General features: G+C 41.5%; 1 protein-coding gene across 1 annotated transcript in view; it reads right to left on the reverse strand.

Moving 5' to 3' along the window:
• Positions 1-14,028, reverse strand: part of EPSTI1 (epithelial stromal interaction 1) — a 97,851-nt gene that overhangs the window by 39,314 nt on the left and 44,509 nt on the right. The window contains exon 7 of the mRNA XM_061133513.1: positions 1,183-1,276. Coding sequence (XP_060989496.1) covers positions 1,183-1,276 — 94 coding nt within the window. The remainder of the gene's footprint in view (positions 1-1,182; positions 1,277-14,028) is intronic.

Consider the following 14,028-nt stretch of genomic DNA (forward strand, 5'->3'; position numbering starts at 1 on the left):
CAGAAACCTCTCTGTTATTTCAGACCCATCCTTCACCTGGTTACCGGTGTGATCCAGCAGCCAAAATGCAAATGTGACCTTGAAGCTTCCCTGTTTAAAACATCTCAGTACCTTCAGGACTCACAGAATGAAATTCAAGTTCGTTCAGGTGGGCAGTGGTGTTCCACCACGGGCACCAGGAGCTTCCTGTATATGGCATCTCTGAAGCCTCAAAGTCTAGGAGATGCTTCTAGTATCTTCTGCCCCGGGTGTCAGGGCTGCTACACATCCTGCAGTACCCAGGACAGCCCACCCAGTGGACCACCCCACCCAGACTGCTACAGCTGAGGAACTCTCCCCAGGGCTTCTGACTTCTCCAGGCTCCTCGCTTGCCCTTCTCAACTGCAGCTACACAAAAGTCATCCATGCTTTTCCTTGCCATTGTACCTTCATTCTTTCTTCTAATTCCTGAAACCTGGAATTATACTCTCTTGTGACTCATCTTTTAAGCTTCAGCTTTCCAATGGTTTATATCCAATATACTCACCACTCTGCTCTACACCTAGTTCTCCTCTTCACTTAACTTAGGTCCTTCTAGGCAGAAATTGTATGTGCCCGGTCCTTGTTAGTATAGTGGTGACTATCCCTGCCTGTCACGCGGGAGTCCGGGGTTTGATTCCCCAATGGGGAGGCAATACGCCCTTTTTTTGGGCTTTCCCAGGTGGTGCTACTGGTAAAGAACCTGCCTGCCAATGCAGGAGACACAAGAGATGTGGGTTTGATCCCTGGATCAGGAATATACCCTCGAGAAGGGCATAGAAACCCACTCCAGTATTCTTGCCTGGAGAATCCCATGGACAGAGGAGCCTGGCAGGCTACAGTCCATGGAGTCGCAAAGAGTCAGACACGACTAAGCAACTTCGCATGCATGACAGAACTTACATAAACACTCAAATCTGAGGGGTGGGTGACTGGCTGAGAGCAGAGGTTTCTCAGGGGCTGCTGCTCGTCCCAGCGCCCATGATGCCGGCAACAGGTACAAGCGTTGTTTTACAGCTGAGACGATAGCTGAGGTCAGGGTTTCACCTCAGATCAGCTCTGCCTTTAGTTCCAAAATTCTATGCTGTAGAAGTCACTCTCTGGCCCTAATCTTCACCCACTTTAAAAAGTGCCCCACGGCACCCTGCATGATATTCCACTCACCCAAGCTGAAGACTGTGGATTGTGACCAGCAGCTGAACGGGCTCCTCCGAGTGGCACGTTGGCCTCAAACCTTCTTAAGAACTCAGCGGTTTTGCTAGCAGGAAGACAAACAGGTGTTAGCGCCCTCATAACAGAAGAAATATCCCTCTTTATCATGCCTTCGGATACTAGCCTAGACTTCCATCGGGGATGACGAAAAGTGTCCTCGATAGAACAAAAGCTGAGTTTGTGGGCATGGTAGGAGTACAAGATCAAAGCAAAATGCTATTGCAAGATTGCACCTCACAGTTTGAAAAATACAATACTAGGCTTGTGGAATGTGAACCTACCGTTTCATTTTCTTCTGCTTCATGTCCTTTGACATGGAGATAAATGCCCTATCAGATTCCACAGTATGGGCGCTAATTTCCTATCTGAACACTTAAAGCTTTACGACTCAGACTTCAGTGCAGGGCTGTAGAATGAACATCCCTCCCCTGGTATGGTGTCCCTCACACCTTGCTGGTGCCACGTCAGGCCCTTCACCCTCCAGGGGTCTCTCTTCCAGTCATCTCACTGCCCCCGTGGCTTGGACTACCCTCAGGATACACAGAGCCGCTAAGCCCGTCACTCTTAACCATTTACAGGTCATGGGCCCCTTTGGAATTCTGAAAGCAGAAATGGCCCCTCTCCTTATACATATACACACCCCTTTGCATTTAATTTGCACCTTCCATGGAAGAAAGATGTGCTGCCAGTTCTGATCTGTATCTCTTTTTAGCTCTGAGAGATTGTGAAAGGTGTACCAAGACATAGCCTCAGTGTTTTTAATATTTTATTGATTTATTTGATTGCCAGGTCTTAGATGCAGCATGCAGGATCTTGTAGTTGCAACACATGGAATCTTTAGTTGTTGCATGCTAACTTAACTGTAGCATGTGGGATCTAGTTTCCCAACTGGAGATCAAACCCAGATCCCTGTATTGGGAGCATGAAGTCTTAGCCAATGGACCACCAGGGAAGTACCCTCAGTTTTAATAAGTTGATTTTCCCTTAAAAATCCAAACCATCACCCCAATTTCTCCCTCCAGTGTGTTAAGCATAGAATGCTGGAATTGTTTCCTAGTCCTTACTTTTAACAACTGCCCCATTCTGCCTCCCGCTGATGAATTTTTATTGCTTTGTCCTTTCCCCATGTAATTGGTGGAACTTTGACCCCCTTACTCTGTATTCACAATCAAATAGCTCAGCGAGGCCTGGTTTATACCGCACGAGACCCTGGCAGCATGCTCTCCTTCTGTCTTTTCCTTCTGTCATGCCTCTGTTCCCCCTCATATTTTAGGCCTGATGCTAAGATCCAATTTATCAAGCACTTAGGGCATGGGCATCAAAGGAGACACAAATGGTCTGGTAAAAATAAATGGTATCCAGTGAGGGCAGGAATCAAAATAAGGAATTAGAAGTTAAACAGAGATGCCAACATCACTTCAAATAATTACTTAGGTAGAACATGGCATCTGAACAAGGTCAGAATCTTCAGCTGGGAAAGGAAGAGCTGAAAGTTAAGCGATGAACATAACCCAAAGAAACACAAGGCTTCAGCAGCTGAGACGAGCAGCCTTTCCATTTGTCTAGGGTTGCTTATCTTGCCCAGAGTAGACAAGGAGACTAATGATGTCGCAGAAGCTGGAAGCTGCCTCATTGTCTGAGGCTTTATGAAGCCATCAGTCACAAGTGTAAAAAGAAGAGTGTTGCCAGAAGTTTGGTTGAGATTTCTCAATATCCTTAGCTGAGAGCAGACTATGGGAGCAAGCAGCAGAAAAGAAGCACTGTGATAAACAAGTAAGGAGCTTCAGACCAGGTCGCCTGCAGCCCCGCACTGTGTTCTAAGGGATGTTTCTTACCTGCCAACGCCAAGCACAGAGCCGGCTGGCTAGGTAACCAGCAGCCATGGCCTTTGTGCCCATGATCACTGCCCCATTCATGCTACAAGATCAGAGCACAGTGACAGGGACACAGGACTGCCAGAGGCATACCAGTAGGGGCCTGTGAAGAATGTGGATTACTCCCAAGTGATTAACTTTACAAACAGGAGAAGTTCCAAGTTACCAGGCTAACTGGCATTTTTCTATTATCAATACAGTAAATTCCATAGATTGGCTGAACTGGATTGGAATGCTTGCAGGTAATTATGGTCAAATTCAATAAAAATAAATAAAGAACCTCCTTGAGGCTCAAAAGGATGAACATCTACTGGAGGGGAAGTCCAACAAAACTAAGAACCCTCGACTCCAGCACTGAGTCACCTTTTTGTTGGGGTTCCTTCTTTGCCATGACTCTGACTCTGTCATCTAATGAGGGGGCTGATCCTCTCCCACGTTAGCACTTTAACCCAGGCACAAATACAGGATCCCTTCCTTTATTCTCCAGAGAACACCTGAGAATGGACCACCAATAACAGACTGGTTTTGAAGATTTAGTTAACTTTAATTCATCTCCAACTTAGGACGCTTAAGCATCTTTCCTACTTGTCCTTAGGGTGGTGCCTGTGGCTTATCCTAAAAGGCCTCTTCAGGGTAACATCTGCTGCTGCTGCTGCTGCTTCTAAGTCGCTTCAGTCGTGTCCAACTCTGTGCGACTCCGTAGACGGCAGCCTACCAGGCTCCCCATCCCTGGGATTCTCCGAGCAAGAACACTGGAGTGGGTTGCCATTTCCTTCTCCAATGCATGAAAGTGAAAAGTGAAAGTGAAGTCGCTCAGTCATGTCCATCTCTTAGTGACCCCATGGACTGTAGCCTACCAGGCTCCTCTGCCCATGGGATTTTCCAAGCAAGAGTACTGGAGCGGGGTGCCACTGCCTTCTCCATCTGTTGTAGCAGATACTTCTAAACATCCATCAAAATGAAAGTTCTCTTCTAGTCATATAACCCGACCATATTTCCTAGCTTTCCATGCAGCTAAGGTTGGCCACGTGGATGTTCTGACCAAAAAAATGAAGAAGGAAGTAATGCACACCACTTCAAGGATGAGCTGATAATAAGCTTCCCATGCATGAATCTCCATATATTTCTCTCCTCCTTCTGGAGGTCTGTAATAGGGACAAGCCCTAGCACAAACCTGGAAGTCATTTGTGTATTGAAAGTGGGAGAACCACTGTTTTTGGTGTCTGAATATCTGCATGGAGGGGGCCTCTTCTCATACCTGTTCTCCCATGTCTTACATAAAAAAATAGGGCTCAAATAATTATTTTATTTTGAGGTTTGTTGATTACAGCAATGAGCCAACCCTACTAATACAACTAATCCAAAATCACTGCAGAAGGTGATTGCAGCCATGAAATTAAAAGACACTTACTCCTTGGAAGGAAAGTTATGACCTACCTAGATAGCATATTAAAAAGCAGAGACATTACTTTGCCAACAGAGGTCCGTGTAGTCAAGGCTATGGTTTTTCCAGTGGTCATGTATGGATGTGAGAGTTGGACTGTGAAGAAAGCTGAGTGCCAAAGAATTGATGCTTTTGAACTGTGGTATTGGAAAAGACTCTTGAGAGTCCCTTGGACTGCAAGGAGATCCAACCAGTCCACCTAAAGATCAGTCCTGGGTGTTCATTGGAAGGACTGATACTGAAGCTGAAACTCCAATACTTTGGCCACCTCATGCGAAGAGTTGACCCGTTGGAAAAGACCTTGATGCTGGGAGGGATTGGGGGCAGGAGGAGAAGGGGACGACAGAGGATGAGATGGCTGAATGACATCACCGACTCGATAGACATGAGTTTGAGTAAACTCTGGGAGTTGGTGATGGACAGGGAGGCCTTGGTGTGCTGCGATTCATGGGGTCACAAAGAGTCAGACATGACTGAGCGACTGAACTGAACTGAACTGAACTATACAACATAATATACACCATAATATACAACTGAGAATCACTTCTCAGTTTAGGTTATCAGTTACACCAGGACATGAGGAGAGGCCAAGAAGGGCTGAGGAACAGTAGAAAAAATAAAATTCTCAAGGGTTAAGCTCATCATCTTAGTTATTTCAGAACCTTAGGGGAGGAGAAGGTGAGAAAGGGGAGGAAACCACCAGTCCTTAAGGCTGTCTCGGTGTCAGGTCTAGCAGCTGCCTAGGCCCATAGTGTAAAAGTGAATAGGCATTTATCTCAGTACCACTAAGATTTGTCTGGTTTGAGGACAAGTGGGGGTTTGGAAGGAGAAACTGGAGGGCGAGCAAGTCAGGGAAGGAGAGGGATATGGCTGGTTATATTGCAATATGATGGAATATTAATGTTAATGGCGATTCATCAATCAAAAAGTTCTTGACCTTTTTGAAAGGATAAGATATATGGGAAAGATCACAGAGAGTGAAATGTGTATGTGTTGGCTCATTTAAATAGGTCAGAAAGACAAAGATAATTCCTATAAGGCTTTTTAAAAAAAAAAAATTGTTAGAAAAGACAACCAGCATCTCTAACGTTCAAGGAAGAATCAGTTTATATAAAAAAAACTTATAATAGTTACCAAAGGGGAAGGGGGTGGGGGTGGGGGGATAACTTGGGAATACGGGATCAACAGATGCACAGTACCATACATTAAAAAGATAAACAACAAGGATTTTTTTTAAAACAGTCAGTTTAAAAACATTTACTGAGATCTGTCAGAGCTCATGAGTCAGGCACCTGCCACCCGTTACACCACAGGCTACAAGGCGTGCCATGCACCTTCCTCTGCCTGGTTGCCCACATCCAACGCTGGACCATGACAGATAAGGAGGTGCTAATAAAAACGTTAAAGGACCCATTTTAACCCTCAAGAGTCATAATTAGGAAGGCACGCCCCCTGAAAAAGTAGCAGTGATAAGTCTCTCTTTTTGCCTTGCGGGGTGGATGGAGTAGTTTTTCCTTCTCTCATCACCTATCAGTTGATACACAAACTCCAATCCCTGCAGAGCGCAGACAGTGAGGTAAACGAGTGAGGGGCGCCTAGACAGAGGGCGGCCAAGGGAACACCTCTCAGTAATATTCACAGTACACACACCAGGAATGTGCTAACCTAGTACAGTGCTTGACATGTACCCGGTGCGTGAGTGTGTTAGTCGCTCGGTCTTGTCCAAGGCTTTGTGACCCCATGGACTGTAGCTCACAAAACTCCCCTGTTCATGCAGTTCTCCAGGCAAGAATACTGGAGTGGGCGGCCATTCCCTTCTCCCGGGGATGCTCCCAACCCAGGGATCAAACCCAGGTCTCCTGTTCTGCAGACAAATTCTTTACCATCTGAGCCACCAGGGAAGCCCATACATACCAGGTACAGTACAAACTGTTGAATATATGAAAGCACATTTCCTGTGAGATGCTATCAATGCATTTATATTTTTACCAGTGAAACAAAAATTTTATTTGTGTTTCTCAAATATTTTTTTGTTTATATTTGTTCTCTTTGGACTATGTGTTTCAGTCCCTTTGCCAGTTTTTCTAGAGTTGCCTTTTTCTTATTAATTTGTAAGAGTTCTTTGTGAAATGAAGCCTTTATTATTTTTGAAGCAAATAGCTTCTCCTAGACCATCACTTACTTGTAACATAGCTCGCTATGTCACCTAGCCTAAGTTTTTCCTGTAGTCCAATCTGTATTTTTTTTCTTATGGATTCTAAGTTGCACATACAGCATAGAAAGGCGTTTCACCACAGAATTCTAAAGCATTCTTCACTACAGTCTGTTGAGTTAATACAGTGTGCCAGATTATCTGTCCTCTTGACAATGGTTTGAAAAAATACTTGTACCAACAGCTAAAGTACCCTGGTGCTGGGAAAGACTGAGGGCAGAAGAAGGGCACGACAGAGGATGAGATGGTTAGATGGCATCATCGACTCAATGGACATGAATCTGAGCAAACTTCAGGAAATAATGAAGTCCAGGGAAGCCTGGGGTGCTGCAGTCCATGGGGTCACAAAGAGTCGGACATGATTGAGAGAATGGTAGACTCTCTTCCATTCACTGTTAACTGCAATGCCAATAACACTTTGTTATTATTACCATACCTATGCTGTATATGATTCATGTCACCAGCTTCTCCCTTGTCCCTTCAAGTTTTCAAGTCTATTTTTTAATATTTTTCTCTTTAAAATTGGTTTATCATATTTCATAAAAGGTCCTGTTTCATTTATATTTGAATAAGAGTAGAATTATCTTTACAATGTTGATTTTTTCCTCCCATAGTAAATAGATATTCTATATTTATTTTCATCTTATGTATTTTTTAATATATAAAAGTCCATTAGACTTACATTCACCTGTTTTACAATGTAAATAGATATTATAAATGAAATTTTTCTTTTAATTATATTTTATAATGGACTTTTGATGGTGTGTCTGATGGTGTGAAGAAGGAAGTATTTACATATTGATTTTAGATTCATTCATGATAGCCAAACTTTGATTAATTCTAACAATTTTTTAGTTAAGTCCCTTGAGGATTCTTTAGTTAAGTCCCTTGAGAGGTTTTAGATAAACAATCAGAGTCACTTATCTCTTCCTTTCCAATATTTAAGTTCTCTCTTTGTTAGAAACAAATTCTAATTTCCTATCTAAAAATCAGTATCAGTTGTAAATAGCAAATACTCTTGTCATCCTGTTCCTGATTTTATTGAAAAAGTTGCCTTCTTTTTCTGTTTTCAAACCAGTTGGACCTAGTGTCTTTTTTAAGATGAGATCAAACTACATTTTCTCTTCCACTTAGAGTTTTTATTCTATTCAGGTTTCAAGTCTAATGGCATACTTTTTCCTAGGAAATTTGAGTTTAAAAAAATTAACAGAAGTAGGACATAGTATTTCTCTTCTAGAATTTTGGCTATATGTCCTTTCTTATCCTTGGAGTTATTCCTTATTCCTTACTCAGACAAGTCAAAAGTTTATCCATTTTATCAGAGTTTTACAAAAAACTTAGGTTTTGGTTTATCAATGATAAATTTTTCTATTCATCAGTTTTCTCCCTTTAATTATTCCTCCTTTCTGTTTTTTTTTTTGCAGTTCTTTTATGTGCTTAGTTATTTTATTTCCATTTTTCTAAAAGCCTTTAAACTTCTACATTTTAGAAATAATTTTGTAGTCACGTTCCATAGATTTTTAATGTGGAATACTTTAAACATTATATTCTCTTATCCTAAAGTAATTTGTAATTTCAGTTTTGGTTTCAAAATTTTTTATCCTAATAGTCTCCCACATCCTCCCAGGAAACCTGAATCTTTATTTTTTAATTGAATAGTAATTAACATATGATATTCGTTTCAGGTATAGTGACTTGATATTTTTATGCATTATGAAATGGTCACCACAATAAATTCAGTATGGTGACAGATGGTAACCTAACATTTAAAAGGTAATTAGAAAAAAATTTTAAGTGGATAGACTTTAAAATTTCTTATTGCTTAATTTCTGATTTTATTACATTTTTTTCCCTTAGGAATGGTGACTTTATAGACTTTGGGAGTATTTGGGGAATTTACTGAGAGTCTTTGAGTCATTTTGTTGTTTAGTCACTTCAGTCATGTCCGACTCTTTGTGACTCCATGGACTGTAGCCCTCCAGGCTCCTCTGTCCACGGGATTTTTCCAGGCAAGAATACTGGAGTGGGTTGATATTTCCTACTCCAGGGCTTTGAGTCATGGCCAATGGTCATTAAGTCATATTTGTAAAGGATAGATATTTTCATAAACTAGGCACAGTATGTCTATATAATCATGCCAAGTCATTGTTATTCATATCCTCTATGCCTTCTGAAATTTTTTTGGCTCACATGATGACCTATTAATTTCTATGGAGAATTAGTTAAATAAAAGGAAAATTTGACAAATCCATAATCTACATACAGACTTCAGCAGTTTCTGTTTCATACATTACACATCTCTATTGGTATTTATAGCTCATATTATCTTTTAGATTACATATTTTATCTGCATAAAATATTCTTTATCCTACTGAATGCTTTCATCTTGAATTCAGTTGTGTCTCATATTAATATTGCTACATTTGCCTTTTTTATCAGCATTTATGGATATATGTTCCATGCCTTTATTTTTAGTTGTGTAGATATCTCTAATAGTAACATACACCTAGATTTTTGGGGTTTTTTTGCAATCCAAAAGGTTTTAATAAGGAAATTTACCTATGTAACCTTTTACTGTGATTGCTGTCTTATTGCTTACAAAACTTCCACACCCTTTTCTGCCTTTTGTTGTAATTATCAATTTTTCATTTGATTTTTTCTTATGTTTTTGTTATATATCCTAGTTGTACATGTAATACAATTAAATATATGATAAAAACATAATTACCTATTTTTTCTATTAATATCTGGAATTCACTAGCATTCACTCATACAAAAAATACTTGTTTTACTTCCTATCCTTCTCTCTTCCATTCATATGCCTCTCCTAGCACTGAAGCCCTCCATGATTTTAATTCGATCATGTTGATTCTTAATTATGGAAAAGAAAAAAGTTAATCATGTATTTGACTATAAATGTCATTGTCTTCTTTATTCACAATTGTTCTGATATCTCTTCCTCTTTCTTGAATCCCTTATTTGTTTGACCAGAGTTCATTTTGTGGTGACATTTTTAAGTAAATATCTTAGAATTCATAGAGAAGTGAAAAATAGACAGAGTGCCTGATGAACTATGGACGGAGCTTCGTGACATTGTATAGGAGACAGAGTTCAAGACCATCCCCATGGAAAAGAAATGCAAAAAGGCAAAATGGTTGTCTGAGGAGGCCTTACAAATAGCTGTGAAAAGAAAAAAAGCAAAGGAGAAAAGGTAAGATATACCCATTTGAATGTAGAGTTCCAAAGAATAGCAAGGAGAAATAAGAAAGTCTTCCTCAGTGATCGAAGCAAAGAAATAGATGAAAACAACAGAATGGGAAAGACTAGAGATCTCTTCAATAAAGTTAGAGATACCAAAGGAACGTTTCATGCAAAGATGGGTTAGATAAAGGAAAGAAATGGTATGGACCTAACAGAAGCAGAAGATATTAAGAAGAGGTGGCAACAATACACAGAAGAACTGTACAAAAAAGATCTTCATGACCCAGATAATCACGATGGTGTGATCACTCACCTAGAGCCAGACATCCTGGAATGTGAAGTCAAGTGGGCCTTAGAAAGCATCACTACAAACAAAGCTAGTGGAGGTGATGGAATTCCAGTTGAGCTATTTCAAATCCTGAAAGATGATGCTGTGAAAGTGCTGCACTCAATATGCCATCAAATTTGGAAAACTCAGCAGTGGCCACAGGACTGGAAAAGGTCAGTTTTCATCCCAATCCCAAAGAAACGCAATGCCAAAGAATGCTCAAACTACCGCACAATTGTACTCATCTCACACGCTAGCAAAGTAATGCTCAAAATTCTCCAAGCCAGGCTTCAACAATATGTGAACCTTGAACTTCCAGATGTTCAAGCTGGTTTTAGAAAAGGCAGAGGAACCAGAGATCAAATTGTCAACATCCGCTGGATCATTGAAAAAGCAAGAGAGTTCCAGAAAAACATCTATTTCTGCTTTATTGACTATGCCAAAGCCTTTAACTGTGTTGATCACAATAAACTGTGGAAAATTCTGAAAGAGATGGGAATACCAGACCACCTGACCTGCCTCTTGAGAAACCTGTATGGAACAACAGACTGGTTCCAAATAGGAAAAGGAGTACGTCAAGGCTGTATCTTATCACCCTGCTTATTTAACTTCTATGCAGAGTACATCATGAGAAATGCTGGGCTGGAAGAAGCACAAGCTGGAATCAAGATTGCTGGGAGGAATATCAATAACCTCAGATATGCAGATGACACCACCCTTATGGCAGAAATTGAAGAGGAACTAAAAAGTCTCTTGATGAAAGTGAAAGAGGAGAGTGAAAAAGTTGGCTTAAAGCTCAACATTCAGAAAACTAAGATCATGGCATCTGGTCCCATCACTTCATGAGAAATAGATGGGGAAACAGTGGAAACAGTGTCAGACTTTATTTTTTTGGGCTCCAAAATCACTGCAGATGGTGATTGCAGCCATGAAATTAAAAGACGCTTACTCCTTGGAAGGAAAGTTGTGACCAACCTAGATAGCATATTAAAAAGCAGAGACATTACTTTGCCAACAAAGGTCCGTCTAGTCAAGGCTATGGTTTTTCCAGTGGTCATGTATGGATGTGAGAGTTGGACTATAAAGAAAGCTGAGTGCCAAAGAATTGATGCTTTTGAACTGTGGTGTTGGAGAAGACTCTTGAGAGTCCCTTGGACTGCAAGGAGATCCAACCAGTCCATCCGGAAGGAGATCAGTCCTGAGTGTTCATTGGAAAGACTGATGCTGAAGCTGAAACTCCAATGCTTTGGCCACCTCGTGCGGAGAGTTGACTCACTGGAAAAGACCCTGATGCTGGGAGGGATTGGGGGCAGGAGGAGAAGGGGACGACAGAGGATGAGATGGCTGAATGACATCGCCGACTCGATGGACATGAGTTTGGGCAAACTCCGGGAGTTGGTGATGGACAGGGAGGCCTGGTGTGCTGCGATTCATGGGGTCACAAAGAGTCAGACATGACTGAGTGACTGAACTGAACTGAACTGATGCAGGTAGCTTGTCTCCAGGATAGGGTTGGGGGTGGTGCATATCCCCCCAGGCATAGTATGTTTACCAGGAGCTCTTTCCAGGCCCTGGGGCCTTCTTAGTGCATCTCTTGTTTAGAAGTTGTTAGACTTACCCTTGGAGGTAAAGGCCAGAGTTAGCTGGTCTCTCTCTTCTTCCTCTGCTGTCCTTGTTTCCCGTTCCTTTATACTGCACCTTCTCCCTCCAAGTACAGTGTCTGATTTCTTACATGGTTTATACTGATTAATCTTCTTTTGATTTAGCAAATATTAGCCCCACCCCATTGCTATATATGAGGAAACCGAGGCTCAAAGAGGTGAAACAGGAATTTCCTGTTAGTACAGTAGTTAAGACTTGGTGCTTCCACTGCAGGGGGACGGGATTCAATCTCTAGTTGGGGAACCAAGATCCCACATGCCTTGCAGCCAAAAAAATAAATAAATAAAGCAGAGAGATTAAAAATGTTAGGAGAGAAGTTAAATTTTGAGACCAGGCAGGCAGTCTGGTCCCGGATATACCCTCCCAAGAAGGGAACAGTGATGGTATGATGTTCCAGTGATGAGATACTTAAGTGAAACTATTTTGTAAGTGGCCAGTCAACTTTTTTTTTTTTTTACCAATTATTAATCACATCCTAAGAAAGACAGAAACTGTTTCTGACATCCAGGAGCTGGCCTGGCACTCATAGCTAAGCCTTGGTCTTCTCCTACTGAAAGTAATTTCATACAACATCAGTCTCAGAGGAGGTCACTTTATGGCTTATGAAAAAATAAGACTGCTCCATGACATGGCTAAACAAAGAAAAATGTATGAAACTTGTCTAAACTATAAAAATGACTATTAAACTAAACCCCCAATGTTTTGGAAAATGATAGAGACTGCTGCTTATTAATCAATTACAGTATTAATCTCACTCTGATCTTCCTTCCTTTTAAATAACATATCTGATACCTACTTTGCTATACCCCTGGAATTAACACAACATTGTTAATCAACTGTACTCCAATATAAAATAAAAAGTTTTTTAAAAGATACTCGATACCTAATCACTGTTACTCTTGCTTGCTGATAGCAGCCAACCCAGAAGAAAGCCTTGTCTTCTCAAACCCTCTCCCACATCACCCAACACAGGCCCAAATCCTATCTGTCTTTTGGTATCTATAAGTTCACCTCATTAGCATAAGACAGAAAGTTATGAATAGGATGACTTTTGGTTCACCTTACTCGGATTATAAAATGTGAGGCTGGATGTAAGCCTACCATATGGATAAGGGATCACTGTGGCCCTTAAGTGTCTTTTAGAAGCTCCCATGAAGGGCATTAGAAGTTTTGTGAGCATATTAGAAGACAAACTTGGAACCTAAGTATGCATATTCAGCAGACCTGCCTGGATCCCTGGCTCTTCGAAACTAAAACAGATGAAGATGTGCCTCCTAGGAACTAATCACAATATCATTCAAATGGAAGTAAAAGAGATGCATGGCTCCAATGGCGGAAATGAAGAGAACTCCCAATATTACCATCGGCAGGTAGAGTGCATGGTGATGCTTAGCTGTGTAGGACAAAGAAGATCCTATTTGGGAAGGAGCTTGGTTCCAAACGCTTTTCCAACTAAGGTTTTAAGAACTGAGCCCTGGGCTTGCCTGGTGGTCCAGTGGTTAAGAATCCACCTGCCAGTGCAGGGGACATGGTTCAGTCCCCAGCCTGGGAAGACGTCACATGCTGTGGAGCAGCTAAGCCCGTGTGCCACTGCTGCTGGGCCTGTGCTCCAGAGCCCGGGGCACGCAGCTCCTGAAGCCTGCAGGCCCTAGGCCCTGTGCCCCACAACAAGAGAGGCCACCACAAGGAGGAACCTGCAGCTGGACCCCCTGCTTGTGCAACTGCAGAAAGTCAGCACACAGCCCCGAAGACCCAGTGCAGCCAAAAATAAAAAATAAACAAACAAAAAAAGAAGGAACCGAGCCCCTTCTCCCCTAGGAATATTAAATATTGAGTCCACCCAGGAGAGTTCACAAAAGCCCATGTACCCTACAGTAAGCTTAACTGTGGAATTAATCTCATGTGCAATCTGGAGGAGGATGTCATTCACGTGTGAGGAAAATCAGAGAAAGCAGGCATAATTCCTTGGTTTTTCTTTTGCCTCCTATGGGCAAAATTTAGATCTTCCTTGGAAGAATCAGAAGTCAATTTTGCCCAAGTCTTTATCTCTGAACTGACCTATAGTCTTCTCCACAGC

Source organism: Dama dama, chromosome 30 (genome assembly GCF_033118175.1).
Source record: "Dama dama isolate Ldn47 chromosome 30, ASM3311817v1, whole genome shotgun sequence".
NCBI classification, from domain to species: domain Eukaryota; kingdom Metazoa; phylum Chordata; class Mammalia; order Artiodactyla; family Cervidae; genus Dama; species Dama dama.